Source organism: Aspergillus multicolor (genome assembly GCF_047715735.1).
Source record: "Aspergillus multicolor strain CBS 133.54 unplaced genomic scaffold BDW74scaffold_12, whole genome shotgun sequence".
Taxonomy (NCBI): Eukaryota; Fungi; Ascomycota; class Eurotiomycetes; order Eurotiales; family Aspergillaceae; genus Aspergillus; species Aspergillus multicolor.
In genome coordinates, this window is record NW_027395963.1 from 76,650 (window position 1) to 98,710 (window position 22,061).

The 22,061-nt window shown below is 52.4% G+C and overlaps 10 protein-coding genes and 1 non-coding gene across 11 annotated transcripts; 4 read left to right on the forward strand and 7 right to left on the reverse strand.

The window, feature by feature from the left end:
- Positions 1-267: 267 nt before the first annotated feature.
- Positions 268-1,592, reverse strand: BDW74DRAFT_178062 (uncharacterized protein; the record flags this gene model as incomplete). The annotated part of the gene is made up of 4 exons (XM_073729100.1): positions 268-700; positions 835-909; positions 1,041-1,274; positions 1,360-1,592. The coding sequence occupies 4 exons, from the start codon at positions 1,590-1,592 to the stop codon at positions 268-270; spliced, it is 975 nt and encodes a 324-aa protein (XP_073583778.1).
- A 205-nt stretch (positions 1,593-1,797) lies between these two features.
- BDW74DRAFT_18610 (fungal specific transcription factor domain-containing protein) lies at positions 1,798-3,550 on the reverse strand. The gene is made up of 2 exons (XM_073731188.1): positions 1,959-3,550; positions 1,798-1,913 (listed from the first exon to the last, which is right to left on the reverse strand). Exon 1 carries the CDS (start codon positions 3,200-3,202, stop codon positions 2,048-2,050), a length of 1,155 nt encoding a protein of 384 aa, XP_073583779.1. The 5' UTR covers positions 3,203-3,550; the 3' UTR covers positions 1,798-1,913; positions 1,959-2,047.
- Positions 3,551-5,034: 1,484 nt separating this feature from the next.
- On the reverse strand, positions 5,035-5,379 carry BDW74DRAFT_178064 (uncharacterized protein; the record flags this gene model as incomplete). The annotated part of the gene is made up of 1 exon (XM_073729101.1): positions 5,035-5,379. One exon carries the CDS (start codon positions 5,377-5,379, stop codon positions 5,035-5,037), a length of 345 nt encoding a protein of 114 aa, XP_073583780.1.
- A 1,488-nt stretch (positions 5,380-6,867) lies between these two features.
- BDW74DRAFT_178065 (uncharacterized protein) lies at positions 6,868-8,238 on the forward strand (the record flags this gene model as incomplete). The annotated part of the gene is made up of 2 exons (XM_073729102.1): positions 6,868-6,874; positions 7,088-8,238. 2 exons carry the CDS (start codon positions 6,868-6,870, stop codon positions 8,236-8,238), a joined length of 1,158 nt encoding a protein of 385 aa, XP_073583781.1.
- Positions 8,239-8,340: 102 nt separating this feature from the next.
- On the reverse strand, positions 8,341-9,498 carry BDW74DRAFT_18632 (uncharacterized protein). Its single transcript, XM_073731242.1, has 3 exons — positions 9,315-9,498; positions 9,007-9,267; positions 8,341-8,941 (listed from the first exon to the last, which is right to left on the reverse strand). The coding sequence occupies exons 1-3, from the start codon at positions 9,377-9,379 to the stop codon at positions 8,389-8,391; spliced, it is 879 nt and encodes a 292-aa protein (XP_073583782.1). The 5' UTR covers positions 9,380-9,498; the 3' UTR covers positions 8,341-8,388.
- Positions 9,499-11,647: 2,149 nt separating this feature from the next.
- BDW74DRAFT_t125 lies at positions 11,648-11,720 on the forward strand. Its single transcript has one exon. It is a non-coding gene; the product is annotated as a tRNA-Arg (tRNA).
- Positions 11,721-12,267: 547 nt separating this feature from the next.
- BDW74DRAFT_152943 (fungal specific transcription factor domain-containing protein) lies at positions 12,268-14,304 on the reverse strand. Its single transcript, XM_073724447.1, has 2 exons — positions 12,584-14,304; positions 12,268-12,527 (listed from the first exon to the last, which is right to left on the reverse strand). Exon 1 carries the CDS (start codon positions 13,997-13,999, stop codon positions 12,761-12,763), a length of 1,239 nt encoding a protein of 412 aa, XP_073583783.1. The 5' UTR covers positions 14,000-14,304; the 3' UTR covers positions 12,268-12,527; positions 12,584-12,760.
- Positions 14,305-14,557: 253 nt separating this feature from the next.
- BDW74DRAFT_178069 (uncharacterized protein) lies at positions 14,558-14,989 on the reverse strand (the record flags this gene model as incomplete). The annotated part of the gene is made up of 2 exons (XM_073729103.1): positions 14,558-14,917; positions 14,972-14,989. 2 exons carry the CDS (start codon positions 14,987-14,989, stop codon positions 14,558-14,560), a joined length of 378 nt encoding a protein of 125 aa, XP_073583784.1.
- A 2,380-nt stretch (positions 14,990-17,369) lies between these two features.
- BDW74DRAFT_18669 (uncharacterized protein) lies at positions 17,370-19,108 on the reverse strand. The gene is made up of 2 exons (XM_073731311.1): positions 17,911-19,108; positions 17,370-17,838 (listed from the first exon to the last, which is right to left on the reverse strand). The coding sequence occupies exons 1-2, from the start codon at positions 19,025-19,027 to the stop codon at positions 17,471-17,473; spliced, it is 1,485 nt and encodes a 494-aa protein (XP_073583785.1). The 5' UTR covers positions 19,028-19,108; the 3' UTR covers positions 17,370-17,470.
- Position 19,109: 1 nt separating this feature from the next.
- Positions 19,110-19,490, forward strand: BDW74DRAFT_18663 (uncharacterized protein). The gene has a single exon (XM_073731297.1). The coding sequence runs from the start codon at positions 19,210-19,212 to the stop codon at positions 19,417-19,419; it is 210 nt and encodes a 69-aa protein (XP_073583786.1). The 5' UTR covers positions 19,110-19,209; the 3' UTR covers positions 19,420-19,490.
- A 1,298-nt stretch (positions 19,491-20,788) lies between these two features.
- Positions 20,789-22,061, forward strand: BDW74DRAFT_152948 (dienelactone hydrolase family protein). Its single transcript, XM_073724448.1, has 2 exons — positions 20,789-20,821; positions 20,870-22,061. Exon 2 carries the CDS (start codon positions 21,157-21,159, stop codon positions 21,928-21,930), a length of 774 nt encoding a protein of 257 aa, XP_073583787.1. The 5' UTR covers positions 20,789-20,821; positions 20,870-21,156; the 3' UTR covers positions 21,931-22,061.

Consider the following 22,061-nt stretch of genomic DNA (forward strand, 5'->3'; position numbering starts at 1 on the left):
GAAAGCAAAGTCCGGATCTGGACATGGTTTAATGGTGAAGAACCAAGAGACCAATGCTTTTATTTGATGTATCAAAGACCGAATTCATGATTTGCTCAAACGCCATGGCGCATGCCATGCGATGCTCCCATATGTTGACCCGAGACGGGAGAACTCCCGAGGTCCCTTCTGCATACATACATAAGAGAACGCAGCTAGCCAATGCAATTAAACATCTATTTCCCCATATCACAGTATAAATGTACATCGATGACGCTGACACTAACATCAAACCTCACCACCCATATATCCCTCAAAAACCTTCCCCCACCCCTCCCACACCTCGTCCGGCAATTCCCTGTACTCGCCCAATTTTCCAATCCCAACCAACTCCCTTACAATCGCGCGCTGATACCCCCGCACATCCCAAAAGTCGTACCCTACCATCTTTACCTGCTCGCCGCTCCCCCAGATCCGCCGGCAGTACGCGGCAAGCGTGAACCTGCTGCCTGCCGCCAGGCCTTCTTCAATCTCGGCCTCCACCGCATCGGCAGATTGGTGCGCTGTGCGTGGTGCGCGGCCGTGCGACAGTGTTAGTGCGTCGGCGATTTCGCGGCCTGTTGGGCGGAGCTCGGATAGTGCGAGTGTGCGGTTTGCTAGGGCCGCGATCGGGGTTGTGGCAAAGAGGGAGGCGTAGGCGGCGGCTACGTAGGCTCGTGTGCTGTGGGTAAGACAGGTCAGTTGGAGGTTTATCGTAGATATGGTACGCCAGCCTGGTGTCCCAAGTCCCATAACTTGAGGACTGGGAGGAGCAGGGGCATCGGTAAGTAGGAAGATTCAAAATAAACTACATACCACAAATTCAGCGGCATATGCTCGCTATCCCCCGTAAAGAGGATCCTGTTATCGCGGCGGTCAACGCCCATTGCCCTACCCCAGAAGCACCATGTCAGCCTGTCTGTCCAGGTCCCATGCACAACACCGAATGCCCCAGGGCAGCGAATAAAAGAAGTAAGGGCAGAAATGACGGCAGAAGAAAGAACTGGGTAGGCTAAACATACGGCGTCGCCAGCGCAAACTCCGCAAAGTTCCCAGGCAGCACAATCGCCAGCGGGATCCCTTTTTCGCGCGCCGCGCGCTCCACCTCGTCCTTGGCCTTGTTAACGGAAATTCGCAGGCCCGTGGTGTCATACCGCGCCGCCAGGTCCGAGGGCACGAAGAGCTGCACGTTTGTGTGCGGGATTGCGCGCACGAGGCCGTGCTGGCGCGTGACGCCTTCGTGGCCGACGAGGGAGCTATGGGGTGGGATGCGTTAGTATGCTGCTACGGTATACTGGATACGGTAGGTGAGGATGGGATCGAGGTGGTAGGTGGTCGTACATGACGATGTCGACGTCGCTAAGGGCGGCGATCACGGCGGCCTGGTCGACTGGGTGGTCGCTGTCCAGGTCGACGGGGATGGCTTGTGCGGCGACGGGGTCAGGGAGCGAGGAGAGGTCGGAGCCTGGGCGGTAGAGGACCTTTATGGGGGCGCCAGAGGCAATGAGGGCGGCGACGATGGCGGAGCTGGCCCAGCCGCGGTGGCCGTAGACGGCGATGCGGTTGAAGGACATAGTCTTGGTGTCTTGTGTCGTCGTTGTTATATGGGGATTAGCGGCTGCGATTGGCGGTTTGATTGGCCTGGCTTGGTATGGGATGGCAAGTGATCATCCGCCGTGGAAGTTGTAAGAGAGGGCCGTTTTATATGCACGGAGCTTATACGGACTTCTCAATCACGATCGGATGTACGGGGTATGTATGGTAGGTAACTGCATGTACCCGCGGGCCGGGAGGATGTTTGATGGCGCCACAGGGTCCCACTTGTGAGATCATAAGGCCCTGCAGAAGGGGGTTTTGCATCGTTTGGAATGTTTGAACGCCCCATATTACTGTGCCTTGCATCCAATTAGCACGCACATAATCAATGTTGGTAATCACACCTTACTTATTGTACGCCATGCCTTGAGTATGGTCTAAACGGCTGCTGTATTTATCCCACCCCGGTGGATATCGGTGATAGCTAGGTAGGCTAGCCGGTAAACGGCGTTGGGAAGAAATTGGGCAGAAGCATGTAATCCGACAGATCGATGCCCAGCCCGCGATCGTAGTCCACCCCAGCCTCCCTAGCAGAGCCAACAGTCCAGGTCGACTCCTCAGTGAGCGGCTCCCCAGGCGCATGAGCTTGAGGCGCCGCGAGCCCGCTCCGATTCCCATTCGCATTCCCATACTCCAAGCCCACCTCCCCGTGGACCACACGCGCCGCCGAGCCCTGATGGCTCGAATCCAACACTATCCCCGTATCCCCCGCATTCCCGCCCGGATTCGTAGTGGCATTCGCCGAGAGAAACTCAAGCACCTTCAACGCCCACACCCCCGGGTCCCAGGTATTCTGCGACTGTGCGAGCAACATCTGGCAGTTGTCAAAGCTGGCGCGAAGCATGCGCGCGAGTGTCGGACTGCCGGAGTGGTTCTGGGCCTGCTGCGCCTGCTGGTAGAGGATTATCCCTGCGACAAAGAAGCCCGGGAAGACCTCGTGCGGGACGCCGAGGAGGGAAGTCCGCGTCATGAGCTTGATCGCGCTGCTGGAGGTTATATGTGCCGAGGTCCCCGTTGCCACCGCTGAGCCTGAGTCCTGCAAACCGCTCCCGAGGAATGAGACCGGTGGGGATGGCTGGTCGGGTGTTGGTGGCGCTCTGGGCTGGCACGGCTGGTCCATGTGCAGGAGCATCGTGTGGTAGTGGAAGAGGAGGTCCAGGTGGACGGCGGCGTTGGAGGGTGGAGTTTGGCCTGGGAGGAATTGAAGAGCTGCGGGGAGTTGGGCCTGCCAGGCGGAGAGTTCGCCTTGCAGGAGGTCAACGGTGCACCCTTCGGCTGCTGGGCCGAAGCGGAAGTAGACGATTTTTCGGAGGATGAGGCAGAGTTTGGCGACGTGGATCTGGTACTCGAAGGACTCGCGGCAGCTGTGCGACGAGGAGTCGTGGTCGTCGGCAAAGTCCTCTACGGTCAACATGTCCGTGTCGCATTGGAACATGTTGATGCGAAATGGGCGACCGAGGAGAGCGGAGCAGTGGGCATCGCGGACCGCCAGTGTCCACCAAATGCGCTTGAGCATGGAAGGGTCGTTCGATGAGCCGCTGGCTGTGCTGGCGCCGATCTTCCGGTGCATCCCCAGGGCCACGGCCATCGTGACGCCGAGATCAATCTACGAGCAGGGATTCCAATAGCAGTCCATATGGGGGCCCTTGAAGCTCAGCATGATGGCCACCTTGAGTAGGACGAGTTTATTGTGTTCGTAGTTCAGATTAAACAATGCCTTGGCCCGATCGTAGTAGAGCTGTCGTGCCTGTGCGCGAGAACTAAACCCAGCCCTGTAGACGATCCCTAGTTCGCCAAAGGTCACTGCGATATAGCAGATGGAATGCAGGAGGATCCAAGGCAGTTTGCGCTCCTGGTGCGCCTTGCGGAGTTCCCTCGGGTTGACGATCGAGTAAATAGGATAGAAGCGGTCAAGGAATATGGTGATCATTTCATCTAGAATATCGGAAGGGGGGTAGATAAACGCCCCCTTGGCCTTCAGCAGGTCGATCTCATGAGCCGGGAGGTGCTTGGGGTGGCTATCTTTGTCGACCACGGTCAAGTTCCCGCTGTGCAGCACCCGCTCTCTAGCGTCGTGGAGGCCCGCGTTCCTGTCGGATTGGAGCTGCAAAGCAAAGGTCAATGGGGACGGCTCCCCGAAGAGCACCAGCTTGGCCTTGCACAGATCCTCGCCGCCGGTCTGGCCGAGAAAATCCTCAAACATGGCCGATAGGGAGGGCTGGGCCGGCGAGTCCGCGGCAACGGTTGAAATTTCGGTCTCTATGAAAGGAAGCACGCCTACAGCATGGGAATCGCCTCCTACAAGATTCAGGTGCGAACTAGCATGCGGAAGGGTGACGCTCTCCCCGCGGGGACCGTCGGTAGGTTCGGGCGAGGTGAGTGCCTCGGCGTCCGATCGCGACGAAAGTGGAAGCGCAAGCGACGGGGACGGAGTGGATACAGGAAGATTGAGCCTGCGGCGGAGATTCCTTCGGTCGTAGGTCCCTCGCAGCGAGGTAATCAGGGTGCAGTCGGAGACGTTGTCCATGCGGCATCGGCTACATGGGCAGCCGACCTGGGTGGCGTCACATTTCACCTTGCGGCGACTGCATCTCTGGCAGGCCTTGGAGGCTCGCTGTCGTTGTTTGGGGGCGGATGGAGAGGGCATATCCTTTCAAAGGCAGCTTGGAGATTTTTACCGACGAAGAGCTAGAATTCCCCCGTTTTCAAACTGGTAGGGACTGCCTAGGTGGGAAAGAGTCGATGGTGGAAGGTCATGTGAGGAGGACACTCCGGCTGAGTCAGCGCTGTCGTCAGCTGTCACGTGGCGTCCAGCAATCTCGTCCTACAATAGACCGCGTCCTGGCTCCTGGTCTGCCCCCAGATTCGATAGGTACCCACAGATCCTTTCTCTGTACCAAATCTTTGATCAATGTCATCCTTGTGGATACAGTTTGCTACCCTACGATCAGCGTCGCCGACTCTACCGTAAGAACCGAAGGTGCTCGCGATAGCATACATTGGAGCTGGATTGTGCTTTGTTTTGGATAGCGATGTGTTCGGGGTCCTGCTTCGAGTAGTAATCGCGGTCGTTGACGGACACAAAGACGTGTGGAAGGGGCTTCCGCGGGAGGCCCGTCTTGTCTGTGCTGGATACAGTGTACGGCTTCCCAGTCCACGCATGACTCCTTGTGCGCCAGCATTAATTTCAACGTTTATGTAGTTCATCAGACAGAGTGATGGATGGTATGAGATGGCGTACACAAAGAAGAGCCATGTCCATAATAACATCAAAACAAAACAGCGTTGTGTACTGTCATAGTCATCCATTCACATTAACATCACATTTCCCAGTCAGGAGTTTGAAATACCATGATAGTCTCAAGGAACTGCAAATGACTATGATACCTCCTCTTCATCCTCCGACTCACGCACAGGTCTCTAATATCTCAAGTTCGCCAAAATATCCTTTCTGTTCTCTTCCATGCGCTTCTGCTCGACGGCGGTGTCAATAAACTCCATGTAATACGCTTTCTCTTCCCCCGTGACCTCGCGTCCACTCCACCTCTTTGCTAGATCCAGCATCTCCTCTCTGGACAGCTCGGGTCCTGACAAGACAGCAATATGGGCATCAGAGTCCTCCAATTCTGTCTTGACGGCGAACCCGGTGCACGTGAGCGGGGAGCAGCCCGGATACTTCAGAAGAATAAGGTCGTCGTTTTTGTTGTAGGCGAGTGTCAGCTCGTCGAGTTTGGGACCGGACTCGGGGTGGGATATCATTGTCATTGTGTCGGGGTTGACTGGGCCCCAAGCGTTAGAGTTATCTCAATCAGCTGTACTTGGTATTATAGGCTTACTCGTTATGTCGATGGCAGCATTCAAAGTCTTGATATCCTAGTAGCTTGTCGGGGAGTCAGAGCTTTAGTGTGCTCGTAAAATATTCAATAACTGCGCGAAAGCTGAGTTTGAAGGGAAGACTGACGAAGAAGCGCTGGGATACCTGGAATATCTATACCAGAGTATTTAAAAAGAAAGGAGATCTGGCATCGTTCAAGGTCAGGTTCCGCTTGCGGACACGATGACGTCTAAAATTCATTCGGCGCATTATCTGTTCCCTTCTATCAAGCGCGAAGGAAAGGATTATTGCAGATCCATTTTCATGAATGCGAACAATTGGCTTGAAAAGGAAGAATGCCGTGTCTTATGCATCCATCTGCATCTTGGAGCGTACGCAGTAGATCCAATCTCGATAGTGTGCTTACATCAATTCTCAATGGCCAATGCAATTTCCACATCGATATAGTCGACCGACCCCTTAGAGCTGCATGTCACCGTCAACTTTACTCCGAACTCCGACCTCGGGAGGCATATTGAATAGGGCACTGGGATACAAGGCCTGCCCATGTTATCTTCATAATTTGAATGATCCGTTCATAAAAGCCTGAATGGAGAACGGAAACTCAGAAGCATGTTTTCCTTATTTTATATTGTGTTTTCGAGTAGCCACCCTTTGGCCTCATCACAGAGGCTCAGAGCAACCCCAAACGAAGGGCTCGATGAATGTGCGAATTTGCAACTGAATTTCTACGAGGCATTTCAAATATTTGTAGAACCTTAACAGCCATTTGGCTTGAGAGCTCCATCCTACGGAATCCTTTTGGTGGTTAAATTTAGCCAAAGCTAACATACGTACGGTAATGCTGGAAGTATACAGCCGAGAAGAATGTAGAATCTGTCGCGTTATTAAGATCAATTGCAATGAAAATATAATCTCCAGGTCTCCTTTGGATTGCTCGACCAGATATTGCTCGCTCACGAGGGAGGCCTTGCGTTTGAACATCCAAATCTATACGGTGTTGGTCCGGACATGGAGGATATTGTAGATAGCGTCCAGGTGGCTCTACCCACTCCGTAACACCTTACCTAGGTATCTCATCATTTTCCTCTTCAATTATGGTAGTTCTCTCAAGTGAGCTTCTAGCACGGTGCGGGATACCATGAGGTTGGCAAAAATCATTGATGGTTCAGGCCATAATCTTCCCATCGAGCCGTAAGCCTGAGCTCCTAAGAAATGTTTGCCAGGCACCATTCCCCCTATAGCCTAGTAGACATAGATAGGGCAGACTAAGAGCGAACCACTAGTGGACCCTCACAACGGATCAGTTTTGTCCGGATCAATAGGCCCCTTACAAAAGCATATATAGAGGGGCTTCCCCGCTTCCATGATTGGGTTTATAGCTTTGCTGAGTAAATTGAGAACCCTTTTTGTCCACCATGAACGGTTTCTGGTTCTTCATAAGACCGGGTTGCTCACTTGCAGATAGACCGTAAGGCATCCCCTGTTTTTATTCAGTCAGACAATCCAAGTGGAACTAAACTAGATTGAACAGAGCCGGCTGCCCCATCCTTACTCTGTCCATTGAAGGAAAGGGGATCTTGTACATCGAGGAAAATACAGCACTAATAATAACCATCACCATAACCTGAGACCCAGACGATCCTCTCCGCCAACCATGCATTATATACTGGAATGCATTGCAGGAAGCATTCGGCCAGCCAGATTCAGGAATTCTCCTCCTACTTGTTGAGCGCTATACCCGCGCCACAGACATAGAGCCTCTGCAAGTCGATTCTTCCCAGTTGCCTCAACGGTCACAATGCGGCCCTGTGCCCGTCTCAGCCTCAAACCCATCAATCAAACAACTCGACCCAGGAACCTGCGTCTCCTGTGAAATCGAGCTTCCACCCGCCTACCGCGACAAATTCAACCTATTCGACAAATACGAGATCTTCTGGACAGGCGGGCAGATACCGTTCTGGGAATGGGGCACGCTGGCGGAGTTCGAGGGTTCCCGCGCACTGAGCCCTAATACACCCCGGCCTGCACTCGTTCTCCCCGGCGGTCCACGGCTGGGCCTATATTTCGCGAGTATGGAGGATACCGATGACGAGGATGAGGATGACTTCCCGTGTCGCCCGCCGACGCCGAAGCCAACGCCTGTATCGGACAGGGTTCCCGGCGCGCCGGTCTTCAGTGTCAGTGTCAAAGGACCGGCTACGCTGTCGCTGAAGGAAGACCGTGATGCTGAAGGGCGGCTGTACTACCCCCTCACCGTGACCGTTACCTACGACGCGCCACCAGCTGATGCATTAGACTTGGAGGATAATAGCCCCGCGAAACTCAAGCCCGTGATCTTCCACATGTTCGTCTTCACAATGCATGATCGTCGCGACGAGGGTTTCAGGCTTTACCGGCGGGACGACGAGAATCACAGATGGCTTGGGCACGAGATCCATCCTTGCTTCGGGAACCCGAACTGGCGGTGGGCTGATAGCAAGCAATACAACATCGGACGCAATGAGGGGGATAAGTTCCGGGTTCTGAGACCTGGTGAGTCGTGGCAGTTCACGCGAGCCGTTAGCGAGTTTCCTGAGGATGTTAAGGCTGGCGATATGCTCATGTATGGCTTCAAGGGCGCGGTGCTGGACTGGTGGGATTATGGGGATTTCGAGGATCACTTGGACACGGTTGTCATGGCGAAGGAGAGGTGGAAGGTGGAAGTGCCGCAGGATAACTGGGGGAGGCCGAAGATTGTGGTGCCCGGGGGGAAGTGGGAGGTGTTTATTGTTGTTGAGGAGAATTGATTCGGGTTGTCTGTATCTGTATAATTCCTCCCTTAGCATGTAGGTAATGAGGAGGTCGAGCATCTGGTACCATAGGTAGCTACAGATACACATTGCACAGCCGGGGCAACTGTGAGTTTCAGGACACCCGTGCGAGTGGTGCGAGCTTATTTACTCAGCATCCGCACGCCCCAGGAGCGGCTCCCTCTCCCTATCACCCCCGAATTCCGGCGAGACCTCACCAGCAGCCTTCCCTGCCCTCCTTCGGCGCAACGCCAACCCCAGCAGCAGCGCCTGACCAAGGGAAAACACAAGCGAATCAAATATAATCCACCTATTCACCATAAACCAAAAATAGAAAGTCCACGGGATTGAAAAAGTGAGGCTGAACATCCACGACACAGTAAGCAGCGCATACACCACAGCCTGCGCCGCTAAGCCCTGCAGACTAAGTGCATTAGGTAAAGGGGCGGCAAGAGCCCCGCGTGCCTGGATGAAAATCCCGAGGACGCTCAAGCCAGCAAGAATGAAATAGATCAGCATCGAGTGCGGGGCGTAGTAGAGCATCAGCAAGATATCTTGATCCCGGTTGTTTTCGACGTCCAGGGGGCATATGGCTTGATAGATTGGGGGAGCGATGGAGACGAGGAGGAAGATGATGTAGCTCAGGACGAGCTTTATTCTTTTACCCCAGGTCTTGGTGTAGATGACGACTTGCATGAAACTAGGTATAAGGTCAGCATTAGATCTAGGGTTGTCAATATAAAGTGCGGTTTAGATTCGACTTGCAGGATAAGAGACATGAACGCGACCACCACGCAGTGCCACAGCGTAAAGTGATCCCCTGCGCTCGGTGGGAAATGCAGAAAGATAACACCATCATCGAGTTTAGGAATGAGATACAGCCCAAAGGCAAAGATCCCAACAGGCTCCGTGGCGCGAATCAGATTCCACAGGATGTATCGCGACGAGACTCTATCGGTGGTCTTTTTGCGGTGGAAGCGCCGGGTCTGCGGTGCGTAGGATGCCACCGTAAGGACCAGCAAAATGCTGTATAATGTAAGAATCTCTGAAGAGGTGTTTTTTGCCAAATATACCTTCGTATCCATATAGGCGGCTCGGGGAGCCACATTTTGCTCATATCATCATCATCAGGATCCATGACGGCTGGCAAGGGAAGGGTCCAACGCAGAAACAAGAACTGCAGCCGGAGACTGGCGGAATCGCAGCAAATTCAAGCAAAAGCTCGGGGTCCAAGCGAGGTTAGATGCTTGGGGTCTGGTGGGTCAGGGACTACCTCAATGGAGCTTAGGGCTGAGGGGTTCGCGCTGAGGCTTAACCAGTGGGCTTGCGGCTCTCGATAGCTCCTGTGGAGATCTGGAGGCCTTGACAAATACCTTTGCAAGCGTCATGCTCATTTTCCCCGTTGGAGGGGTAATACCTAGGCTGGGAACCTGAAGTCGCCGCTCACTGACCCTCAAAATATGGAGGTCATCATTATCTCGGACAGTTATTCGCTGAGTATGAATAGGACCCAGCGGCGGCATTGGTCGGATAAGGGGTAGACTCACTTGACTACCGAGAAAGATGATTCATGCTGGATCCCTAAGGTATGGTATCCTAGATATGGACTAGCACGAACTGGCAATGTGCCGAGGTGAAGAGGCATTCATGAATAGAGGGGCAGTAAGTGATACATAACTTTAGGGGCTAGAGACAAGAACAGGGGACGAATAGGACCTTGGTATCGCTCAACACACCTGGGCATAGCATTACAGCTCCACCTCTGGGAGACGAGATAAAAAAGACTGCCAACCAGGTACCATAATAGAAGCTGTAGTTGAATCCCAGCATTAATGACGGCCCCGGTGTGACGGTGGTAATTATGGTAGAGTTAGAATTAGAGCCTAAACTTCAAGTCAAAAACACCAGTTTTTTTCCTCCATGGAGCAAATCCTGGGTATTCATTTCCTACTGAAGACATTGCTTTGTGCTGTTGATACCAGTCTTCGTGCATCCTTACTCCTGGCACGAACTTAGAAGGCAATTTCGGTCGCGGCAAACAATCATGTATTGAAATTGGTTTCGTAACATAAAGCTCTATTGAATAGAATCAATCCAGTTTCCCTTCCACTGTGTAACAAGTGCAACGGTCCAGTACTCCATTCTGTAGCGTCGTGATTCATGACCGATTAACGCTCAACCGCGGGTGGAATATTGAGTAGGTAGGTAAGGTACGAAGAAGTCAAGGCATGGTAGGTCACTAATAAAAGAGAAAGAAATCAGTCAATGACCCTCCTTGATATTGTTTGGACGCAACATACAGGTCATAACGTCATAAAGGTGCATCATCATTGTTATTTCGAGGTTCTTAACGGAAACAGCTAAACCGACCGAAGGAGATTCGGAATGGAGCGCGTCGGACGCCGTGTCTATCAGCGACAACACCGCCGCCTGGAAACAACAGTTAATACATCAAGTTCGAACCATGGAAGCATCCAGGAACGTCAGGGTCAGGGTTGTCGAGGTAAACACTCACCAGCGTGTCGTCCACCCCAGTGCTTAGTCCACATAAGACCCATATTGAAAGTTCAGTTGTTCGCTCGTTTGGAAATAGTTCAGAGTTCGACAGTTTGTTCTTGTCTTCGATGACTAGAACTAGAAACAATTACGAGGTAAACGAAGTCCATTATATAGGCGAGGCGATGTGCTGGCGATGACGTAGCCGGCCGTACGTAGGCCAAGAGAGCCCGATCGACGATCGTGCACAGCCACAGCTGTGACACGGCACTCTCAATGTGAGTGGTTGATTCACTCCGATATTTCTGCAGGGTTATGGTGATCATCAGATATGGTGTCAGAGGCGATTGGTATTCTTAGATCTGATGAAGGTTAAGGTTATGGTGTTGGGTCGGAGGTGGGCCAGACTCCGGCGGACCCTGGAGATGGCGGCGACGCCAGCGCAGACCTACCGTACAGCGGAGAGCATTCAGGGGAGGAGATTGAGGCGATAGCGTAAAGGTCTTAGGAAGCTGATCGATGCTAGAAGAGGATAGATCACTTCTATTGGGGACAATGTTGCCTGTCTCAAGTACAGATAGAGGGCCCACCATGGACGTTGGGTTTCTGCTCCGCGGCCTTGTCGTTCAGGCAGCAACGAATTGCACATAGTATCGCTGCGAAGAGAAAAGAAAAAGGTGTTGAAACAAGCCACGGATAGAATGATCTAGAAGAGGAATAGTACCAGCTGCCCTTTCACTACCTCATAGCATGGCCATAGCATGGAAAGTAATAGACAAAGTAATCAATGCGGTTCTTGTCAGTTTTAATCGGTCGGTGCGTTACCTGTCTGTGATGGAACCAATGGTGCTCCTCAATAAATCATTCTGCCTCATAAATACAAAGTTTACAGTTTTTTTTTATCAAGCAAGGCCGGCTGGCCCAATTGGCAAGGCGTCTGACTACGAATCAGGAGATTGCAGGTTCGAGCCCTGCGTCGGTCATTCTTTTTTTTTTTTTTTCACTTTTTCCCCCACATTCGCAGTGGAGCCCTAATGTAGAAAAAGAGACACGGCGAGCGAGACCCACAAAAAAGCCCGGCTCGTCTCCTTAATCACGGTTATAGTGATGGATGGATGGCATTATTGTACTTGATTGTAGGCAAACAATTCTAATTATTAATACATTTTCATGTTATAATATGTACGTTAAGATCCTATGATGCAGTATAAGAAACACACAGCAACGGACATGCGAGGATGGGGCTGGATGCAATTTTCCACCTCCACTGTTATTTGGTCCAAAATATATATTTCTGCAAACCAACTGGAATACCACGGAGACACCACGGAACCAAATCAGGAAAATAGCGACCTCGGTTGTAAGAGCATGAAAGCCACCAGTACCTACTCAATACTATCGTGCCCTAGTATCACAATTTTGAGGCTTCGAAGCCGGAATTTGGGAAATCCGGGACGAACCCATAGATTCTATCCGATTATCTGGGCCCTGATTCCGACGTGAGGTTCTAGCACCGGGTATACCAAATCATTGGACACCATCATCAACTTAGTTATTTGGTATAGAGAGAGGCAGAGCTTCCTACCATCATTACATCTATGCGCGAACAATTAGATAATGAGACCAGGAAAATATATCCATCGTCCAAAGCTAGCATTGTCTCGCAAATAATCTAGCGGTCAAAGACACGAGGACATTTATATAATTCCAGCCCAGCCCTCATCCCAATCGAGCGAGATATCAAGCGACCCATCATTGATAGCTGGCGGAAACATCGAGTCCCAGAGATCCTAAACACACCGTTAACATGCAATGTAAAGACTAAGTATTTGGGAAGGTCACATACCCGGTCGATCTCCAGCTCTTGGGCATCCAGATTGTACATGTCGTCAGGACCAGCCGGAGCGTACTGAGAAGTCGATAGGCTTGACTCGGTCGCTGGGGTAGTTCCATACAGGCCCCGGGGACCGGATATACCGGGTAGTGGCGCGGTCGTCTCGGGGAAATGATACTGAGACTGGGTTCATGACGGGATAGTCCGGGAGGAAGACGACCACCCCTGAGGCGTGGCGTTGATTGGGATGAGTTCTGGGAAGGCGCTGGGAAAAGGACCGTCATCGGGCTGAGATACACTGCCACATGGCTGCATTATGCCGCGTATGGGATAAGGGGGCGACTGGCGAGGTTGTTCTCCTCTTGGAGCAGTGGGCTCGCCGTGGGCTGGGTTGAGTGGCATTGAAGGATCGCGAGATTCGCTGGGTCTCTCGGGCGCCTTGCCCTTCAGTATATCCGCAACGTGGGACGGTACCTTCATCTGTCTTGCCTCTTGGTACACGTCCATCTTATCAGCTAGCAGGCCCAGCAAATATTGAGCTTTGACGTTATGATGTTGGATAACTTGGTCGATCGTCGGGTTAGGGACAGCCAGTGGAGCAATTGTGGCCAACGGCTTTTCGAAGATGAGATCTAAACATCGCCAGATACGAGATGCTTCACGTCGTCGTGGAAAGCGCGTTACCTCCACCATGAACAGAATCGCAGTATGGTATTCGTGGAATGCGGGAGTATACCAAGCCCATTGCTTAAGTTCTGGAGCGGAGTCCAGCTCTACGGCAGCTTCCAGATGCCCAGCTCCCTTGACAAGGGTTATATGCCGTAGACGGTCGGGCATTCGAGTGGTGACGCTGGTCAAGTACCGGGCCAGCTGCATTACGTATAGAATAGTGGTGTGCAGGGTGAGAACTAAGCCGGCCATTTTCTGCATCGGACCCGGAGTGGCGCGATGGATGTACGGACCGTACTTGACGTCCATCGCTATCCGGAACTCTTCGATCAGAGATATTGCTTTTGTCAGTGACAGTTTGCCCTGAACAATGCGATGACGGTACATCGAATTCCGGCGAAGCAACTCTCGACACTCGAAAAAGAGATTGGCATATACCATATCGTTCCAACAAACCGGAGGATCGGCAGGGATGACCAAAGGAAGCTGCGTGGTGTAGCCGTTTGGGTGGATGAATGGACGAGGAGCTTGGGCGAAGCTGGTCGTTTGGTCGATCTGGCAGACTTGATACCAGATGAGCCGTCGAATCTGGCACTCGGCAGGGGCAAAGCCAAACTCGACCGGGTCAATGTGCAAACCAATGCATTCTGCCAACCTAACCAGCATACTGGCAATGACGGCGTGCGCCCGGGCCATATGGCGACACATAGAGGGAGCTACGTTGAAAACCTCCATCAGTAAAACCCTGTGTTGGAGCATTGAAGCGTCGTCGATTTACCAAATAAGCCACCAAGGCCTGCAACGTCTCCAGCGAGCTTGTCCTGATTACATGTGCCCTGCCGAGAGCGACTTCTGTGCCAGTCTTCAATTGTGCCAGCAGGTTCTGCTTCGAATCGCCAGACACCCCAATTGCTACCGCATCTGCGTCTGTCATGCTCACTAAGCGGAGAAGAGGACAGCGCAGACAACTCGCGACCAAAGATGGAGGCGGCGACAGCCCTTGCTCGAGAAACCCATACAGTATCTCATAACGCTGAAGGAAAGATGGACGATGGACAATCCAGGCCACGGGGTGCACGGCGCACCATTACTGCTCCAGTAACTGATCGGACAAGGGCTGGGACGGGAGATACTCGGAGAGCACGTTGCTGGTGGTGGCATGGCTGAAGAGGAAAGACTCCGAGGGCATCAGCAGTGGCTGCGAAGACGCTGCAGGGGCCTTTCCTGCCGCAGGGTTTGAGGCCCCTCCTCCACGGTCAGCTTCAAGGACTGTATATCGGCGCAATTCATCGGCGTATCGCGGATGATACAGGCCACCTACTTTGTCCCCGATAGACAGGCGGCCAACTCTGACCCCAGGTCGTCCATCTCGTCTCCCTCGCCTACCTGGTACTCATTCGCATACGCTACGCCCACCACGGCAAAGGGGTATGCCTCGAGGTCAAGGTAGTCCTCGCCGTCCGAGCCTGCTCTCTCATCCTCGGTCGTCGAAGCGTCGCGCGCCTTGCTGCGTTTACGCGATTGGCTAGCCTCAGCCTGAGCTTCGAGGAGCGCTGTATCCAATGCGTCCTTGGCCTCCTTCAACTCGGTGATCTTGTGTTGCAGCTTCTGGTCTTTGCTGGCCCTCTTGACATACTCGCATTGCCTGCCCGCTGCAGTGCAGTTGTCACATGGCTCCTGTCGTTGTTGGCTACCTACCCATGGGTATCCGCGAACAGATACTCCACATACTTTCCGGTCGCATTTCATTTTCCGCCTGCGGCACTCGAGACATGAGTTAATGACGCGATTCCGACGTCGAGCACTGGATTGCGACCTGCTCGCATTGCGCTCTGGCCGGTCCCGTCTTGCCCTGGGATCAGCTGGTCCACTTGAGGCCATTTCAAGCAAGGATAATGATATTATGCTGCCGCCGAGGTGCAGAGAGCAAACCGAGCAACCTACAACAGATCCACCGACGCAGACAGGGATGTCATAAACGAAAAGACGAGATTGGAGAGGGGTGGCCCTGCCGCCACCACAGGTGAGGGCCGGGGGGTGAGGGAGCCTACCCGGCTGGGCAAGGGCGATGCACGACCCCTCCGACGGGAAGGATCGAGGTCAAGGCACTGACAGTTCACCTCCGGGCAAGCCCGAGGTAAAATGTTGTCCTTGCATGATTGGATGGAGATTGCGTCCTGCCACATCACCAATCTTGGGGCTCGCGGGGTCGAACCAACTCATCGACGCTATACAGCATCCGGTTATTGAGGTTACCCAGCGCCGCAGAGACTTATGCAATGCCTGCATCCGGGAGATGGGTCGTTTTCTGGCTCCGTGCTTCCGCTGCATTATGGCGCGGAAAGATCGGGCGGGAAAGCCGTTCGTTCCAGAGGTATCTAAATATGTGGGGGTGTGCTACGTGGTCGAGAAAGATTCGATGGAGAAGAAAAGCCTTTGCAGGAGACACTGAAAATGGTCTGAGACTCTGGAGCGGCATGGATGCCGTCTCTACTCGTCCCACTCTACTGCATAGTGCAAGCATATATTATTTTGAAAAATTAATTATTGAAATCGTCTAGCGTTGCTATTGTCCCGGCCGGCATGGACTTGCCCTCGTCTCCTACAGATCCACTTATGTACTTTTGTACGAACCACCTATGTAGAAGTTATGCAGAATACACCCGGGCCCACAGTCTCCGGGATTCGGGTGTTCTCAGCACAACTTGCACAAGGCCCTGCTGATGCGGTACCGATACCTACCTGCATATCATTTTATTTTATTTTGAGCTATTTTTCAGTTTCCAATTTTTATTCATTTTTATTTTTTGGTTATTTCATTCTATGTTATTTTTTCTTTGATTTATTTAAAGATTTTTAATCAGGTTGGCCCGGAGCTCAACGCCGAAGACCAACGCAATTACTAGGGGAACTCAAACAGACCACATTATGACCACGATATGCACAAAGCTGATAGTGATCAACGACGGTGCGCTACATCTAGATCAACCTCTTCGACCAGTCTGGCAAACGAGTTGAGGAGCAGCTTCCTCACTACCCTCCCATCACTTCAATTTATGGCCACAATCACACCGATTGTATTCCAGCTTACTATTCGATGATCGACCACATACATAGGTAGCACCAGCAACATTCGCTCTAGGTATAATGAGTGAACAACTTGAATGGGATTAAACGGGACTGTAGGAGGAAAAGAGAGAATAGCCATCTATCTAAGGTACAGCGACGATTTAAATTGCTACTTTAGAGCCACTCCCCTCCCTCGCCGAAACACAATCTCATCCCGCGAGCACGGCAAAGCATTTGTCTACAGCTTACCCACCTCTCTGGAAGCCAATCCAAATCCCAAAAAGAAGCAAATCGCAAACGAAACACAACAACAGAGCGAGCAAAAGCCCCCACGACCAGGAGCCCTGGCCCTCCTTTTTCCTCTTTCCCCGGGTCGAGGTCCCTGCACAAATGGATCCATCTCGAAGACCAAGATCAGAATATAATAAGCCTCCAACGCCCCAAACCACTCCCCAGAAAGCTTTATCTTCCCGTCCACCAGCACCGCAAGAGCCGTCTTCCCCCAGAACCATCTCCCAACTCCATCATCTTCCTCTCACCCTCCCTCGTCTCATCCCACCTTACTAATCCCTCCCCATTTGGACCCTCATCCTCAATAAAATTGACCCCGTAGCTATTCCTCGTCTTCGCAACCGCATGATCTTCATCCGTCCAGGGATACATATCACTCGCCTACAGATTATTCAGCACATACGGAATTTCAGACATATGGAACGCACCCTGCGACTGGCCCGGTGCGGTAGGTATAGCTGACATAGACAGTACCCTTGTCGGCCATCGCGGCTCCGTAGAAAGAGGGCATGGCGGCGGTAGAATAGGCCGGGTAACTGCACATAACGACGGGAATTTCTCCTCGTCGGAACGAGCGGGACTCCAGATGTTCAGGTTCAGACAGTCTTCGGAGACGGCACGCATCCCGGTTCTACCGTGCGAGATGACAATGCCTCCGTACCTTAGATTCAACTGGATGTCCTACAAATTGTCCGAGGTAGTCAGGTAGGTTATTGATTCACACGCCTCCTGACTAATCCATAGCAAGATATATCATATCATTGTTTTGAAATGGCACTCTGGAACTTCATACTATCACAACCTGTGAGTCAGGAACCATTTTCAAGGCCGCCAATATTGGCCCAAGTGCAACCTTAGGACATTGGATCCTCAAGGAAGCAAACTAGCCAACTCAAGCCCCTCAATAGACTCATCGAAGTCCCCCAGCACAGACGCAAACTCCGAATCCGGACACTCATGCTGACGCAGGTGATACGTGCCATGGGTGGAGTACCACACCGGCTCCTTAAACGACCGAACTCGCTTGACAAGACTCTTATAGTTCAGGCCCGAGAAAGGAGCCAAGGGCACAGGGGAAAGAAGATCCTTCAAATGCATCTCCTTTGTCAATGCCCCGTACATCATGGAGGCGCATTCGAAATGGCATCCTCGCTTGCCGGTTAGAAAATCGTTGCGGAGGGAATCGAGCTGGCTGATAATAGATTCGATGGCGTAGTTGCGGCCGCCATTTATGACTTCTGACTTGAACATTAGCTATGCTACTCAGCGTCTTGGAGGGTTCCAACTTCGTCAGGTAAGTAAACTCTTACCAATGACATGCTCTGGAATCGGCAACCCGAAAGCATCAAAATCACCCCCGCCCCAAGCCTTCGCAATCGCAGTACACTCCTGGAACTTCGCAGGAAGCTCAAAGAACCATGAGATCCAGAGCCACAGTGCAAGATCGTGGGAGGAGCACATCGCTGGTGTCTCTTGCAGGTTATGGATCCAGATGTGTCGCGCCCAGATGCCCACGGCCTCCTTGCAGTCGTAGTGGTCGGCGAGAACGGCGACCTTAGCCATCATCTCTAGGCTCAGCTGTCGCGGAATAGCATTATGCTTCCCATGGATCGCGTGGAGGAGGATAAGTAGTGCATCAATATCCCAGTTCTCAACATCGACTTCGTTGGATCCGTTCTCGTGGTACTTATCGCTTTCGTGGAAGGTGTTTGTGATCCTGACCGCGGGTGTCTTCTTGAAGACGGGAGACGCGAGTGCGAGATGCTTTGCGGAGACCTGGATGCGGCAGACGTTTGCCTCTTCAGATGCTGCTTCAGGAATAGGCTCTCCTTCGATAGCTACGGGCTCTGCGGCGGGTTTGGGGCTGGGCGCCCTTGAATATGAGGGCTCTGGCGCAGGCTCTTCGATGGACCAGGTGGAGAGGTCTTCGGCGGGTGCTTCTTCGGCTGGCTCTATCGGCGCTTCATCGGGCTCTGCTGGAGCCTCGTGGACGGTGTAATACTCAGGGCCTTCGAAAGCCTCAGGGACAGGTTCTTCGACAGGCTCGGGCGCAGGTTCAGCAGGGTACTCAGATTCAGTAACAGGTTCAGCAGGGTACTCAGATTCAGCAGCAGGCTCAGGCTCTGGCTCCGCATAACTTTCCTCGAGCGCTGGCGTTGCCTCCTCATATCCAGCGTTGTAATGGCCGCCCCTCTTTCCCTTCTTGCCCTTCTTCTTTCTTCTCATGCTCGGTGGAGGGGTGTCATTTATCTCCTCCTCTGCTAGATGCGAATCGATCACGGTACTCTGAAGTATTTTTGGGGAAGTCAGACCTGCAGCTGGAGCCTCAGGTATAACCTGCTCCAGCCCTGCGAATGGAGCATTTGCATTCCGCAGTACTATCACGACTTCGCCGTCCGGGTCGATGATATGCGTTGGGGTGTGCATCGTTCCAAGGTTGCTATCAGCTTCTGTGGAAAAAATCTCCAAGTATGGCACTAAAGAAAGAAAAGTGTGGGAGAGGAAACCGGAAGATTCATCTCGAAGCCCAGGATAGTCCACGACTCATCTACCTATACAAGTGAACATGGCGTTTGCTTTTCCCAACACCCGGCAAAGCGTGGCGGCTCATGACTGGAGTCTGGGCAGGCTGCCACCCCGCACCTCACGATCGCCTCACCATGCGTTCGTCCTCATCGATTTTCAGTCTAGACAGCGACACTAGAAGCCTCGATAGAGCGAGCGCAGCCCGAATGCCCAAGGGTATAAGAGGTTTGATAACGTTGGCGTGTGCTGGGTTGACTGGCTGCAACAACCGCTGGCCTGGCGTTATCAGCTGATACCCCACCTAAGCTCAGACACAACAGCTGCGTACCATACATGGCATTAATCCTATTGTATGCTTGCTTATATCCGTTCTAAAAGGCCGACAACATCGAGCTGACATGGCTGTCACCACCTGATCGATCAAAAGACGTCGAAATCCGCTGCTGCTCCAGATGAGGCGACGTATCTCCGACCCTCGCTAGCCATCCTCCCAACGCGGACTTCGCCTGCTGATGAAGACGTTTTCATCTTCTTTCGTGGCTCGTCAATGGATCGAGTTCCAATTTCGGCTGATATCGCTTCATTGACACCTGCTTAACTGCCGTTCTGGTTTCTATTCAACCGCCCGAAGGTCGCCCACTCATCCGACCCATCTCGCTTTGGTGATGCATCTCACATGTTCGGCTGAGGCTCTCTGTTGACGTCGATGGTATCTAGATCATACCATATGATATGATAATATGTCTCCGATTCGCACCCATTATCGCCGACTAACTTCATCTTCAAGCCCGGGCCTCAACCTCGGGACGCCCCAGCCGGGTCCCTCAACAACCAAATCAGAGATGACGCACCCTCAGCCTCAAAGCAAGCTCCTACGCTTTCAGTGCTTATGTCCACAAACGATAAAACGATCTGGAATGGACAACGGACATTTTCCGGATACTCTCCGACTATACCAATAGCACTTTGGCACCAGGAGGCGTGGATGGGCGCTTGCATGCCTGCCGCAGTCTCCAGTACCTGGTCACGGCTACGGATACTCCATTTATACCCGTTAGAACCGATATCGCCTCTATGCCTAGGCTGGCTGAGCTTTTCTCGCAACCAATCTAGATCGCGCCTCGCGGAGTTAAGTGCACTTACACCCGACGAAGTATAAGGAGATCCTCTCTGCGCAGCAATCCCCAGCGACGGAGACGGGGCATGAGCTCAAAGGATTGAAGGGGTGCATTGAGAATGAATGGTAATGTTTTTAGGCATGGACTTGTACCTAGGCCGTGTTAGGTCATCCCTACCTTGAGATGGTCTCTGTACCTATGGTAGAACCCACGAGCGTTGGAAGGGTCGCTCATTCAATGATATCTGCTAATCTCTGCACGCAGGTATCAGGATCCGATCCTGATAGACCAGGTGCACTCCAGGTTGTCATGGAATAGTCTGACATATTCTGGATTGATTAATACGCGGACCCATTTCCGTTTTCGCCCGAAGATCCAAACCCTGGCCCTATATCTGAGAAATATGGTGTCTATCTACAAATATACCTGTGCGCAAGCCTTTGCTGGAGATCTTCAAGGTTAAGGTGGACCATGAAGGAGGGTCATCGCCACTGAGAACATATCGTCGTTGTCAGGTGTGTTGTCTTTTTTTTTTTTTTTTTTACAAAGTTATAGCTCTCGAAGAGTTGATGATATGGTAGGCAGACATGGCGCACCTACCTAACTATCTGACATGCATAAGCAGAGGCACGCAATCAACACTAAAAGCGACGGTATAATCGCGCTATGGAATAAGCTTGGTTATCAACACGAGTATACAGCCGCAAATATCAGCCCCCATTTGTCAGCTTTGGGGCCGAATCCAACAGAATCGCATCACGAATTACTAATGGCCGGATACCCTACTATCTCTACCAACTATAAAGCCCGGGATATCCCCTGCGCTGGAAAGAACACTATCGAAACATCACCAATTTCCAACCATTCAAACTCCCTTCCACACCTAGCTTACTTACCGGTACCCTAACCGCAATGTCTCAGCCTATCCACCCCTGCTGCATAACCGGCTTCACCTGGAGCGGCACACCAACAGGACACGAATCCACTCTCGCGCAGAACAAAACTTACATAACCGGCACAAACAAAGAGGTCGCGATCCTCTTCGTCGCCGACCTCTTCGGGTGGACATTCCCGAACGTCCGGTTACTCGCCGACCACTTCGCGCGCGAAATCGACGCGACCGTCTTCGTGCCGGATTACTTCGGCGGCGAGGTGATCGATTTCGACCTCATTGCAACCGAACAATTCGATAAGATCGATGTCAAGGGTTTCGCGGCGCGGAATGGACGTGAACAGCGCGAGCCCGAGATCTTTGAGACGGCGCGAGCCCTGAAGAAGGAGCTTGGGTTCAAGAAGGTCGGGGCTGTTGGGTACTGCTATGGCGGGTGGGCGAGCTTTCGACTCGCTGCGAAGGAGCACGCTGAGAATGGGGAGGCACTCGTGGATGTTATATCCATCGGGCACCCCTCGTGGCTTACGAAGCGCGACATCGACGAGATCGACGCGGGCATTCCGGTGCAGATTCTCGCGCCGGAGATTGACCCTGCATACTCGGCGGAGATGAAAAGCTATACGTTTGAGACGCTGCAGAGGAACGGGGTGGTGTTTGACTATCAGCATTTTCCAGGCGTTGTGCATGCTTGTTTTATTCGGGGCGATGAGAAGAAGCCTGGTGAGAGAGAGGCGATGGTCCGTGGGAAGAATGCGGCTGTGCAGTGGTTTCGGGGGTATTTGAAGGATGCTTAGAGTTATGGTATGGTATGGACTGTTATCTTGGGACAAGGTATATGGGGTTGTGTTAGTTTTGCGACGCATGTATTACCTCTCGAAGAACGTTTAGTTGATACTGGTTGAAGGAATAAAGTAGTGGACAGATA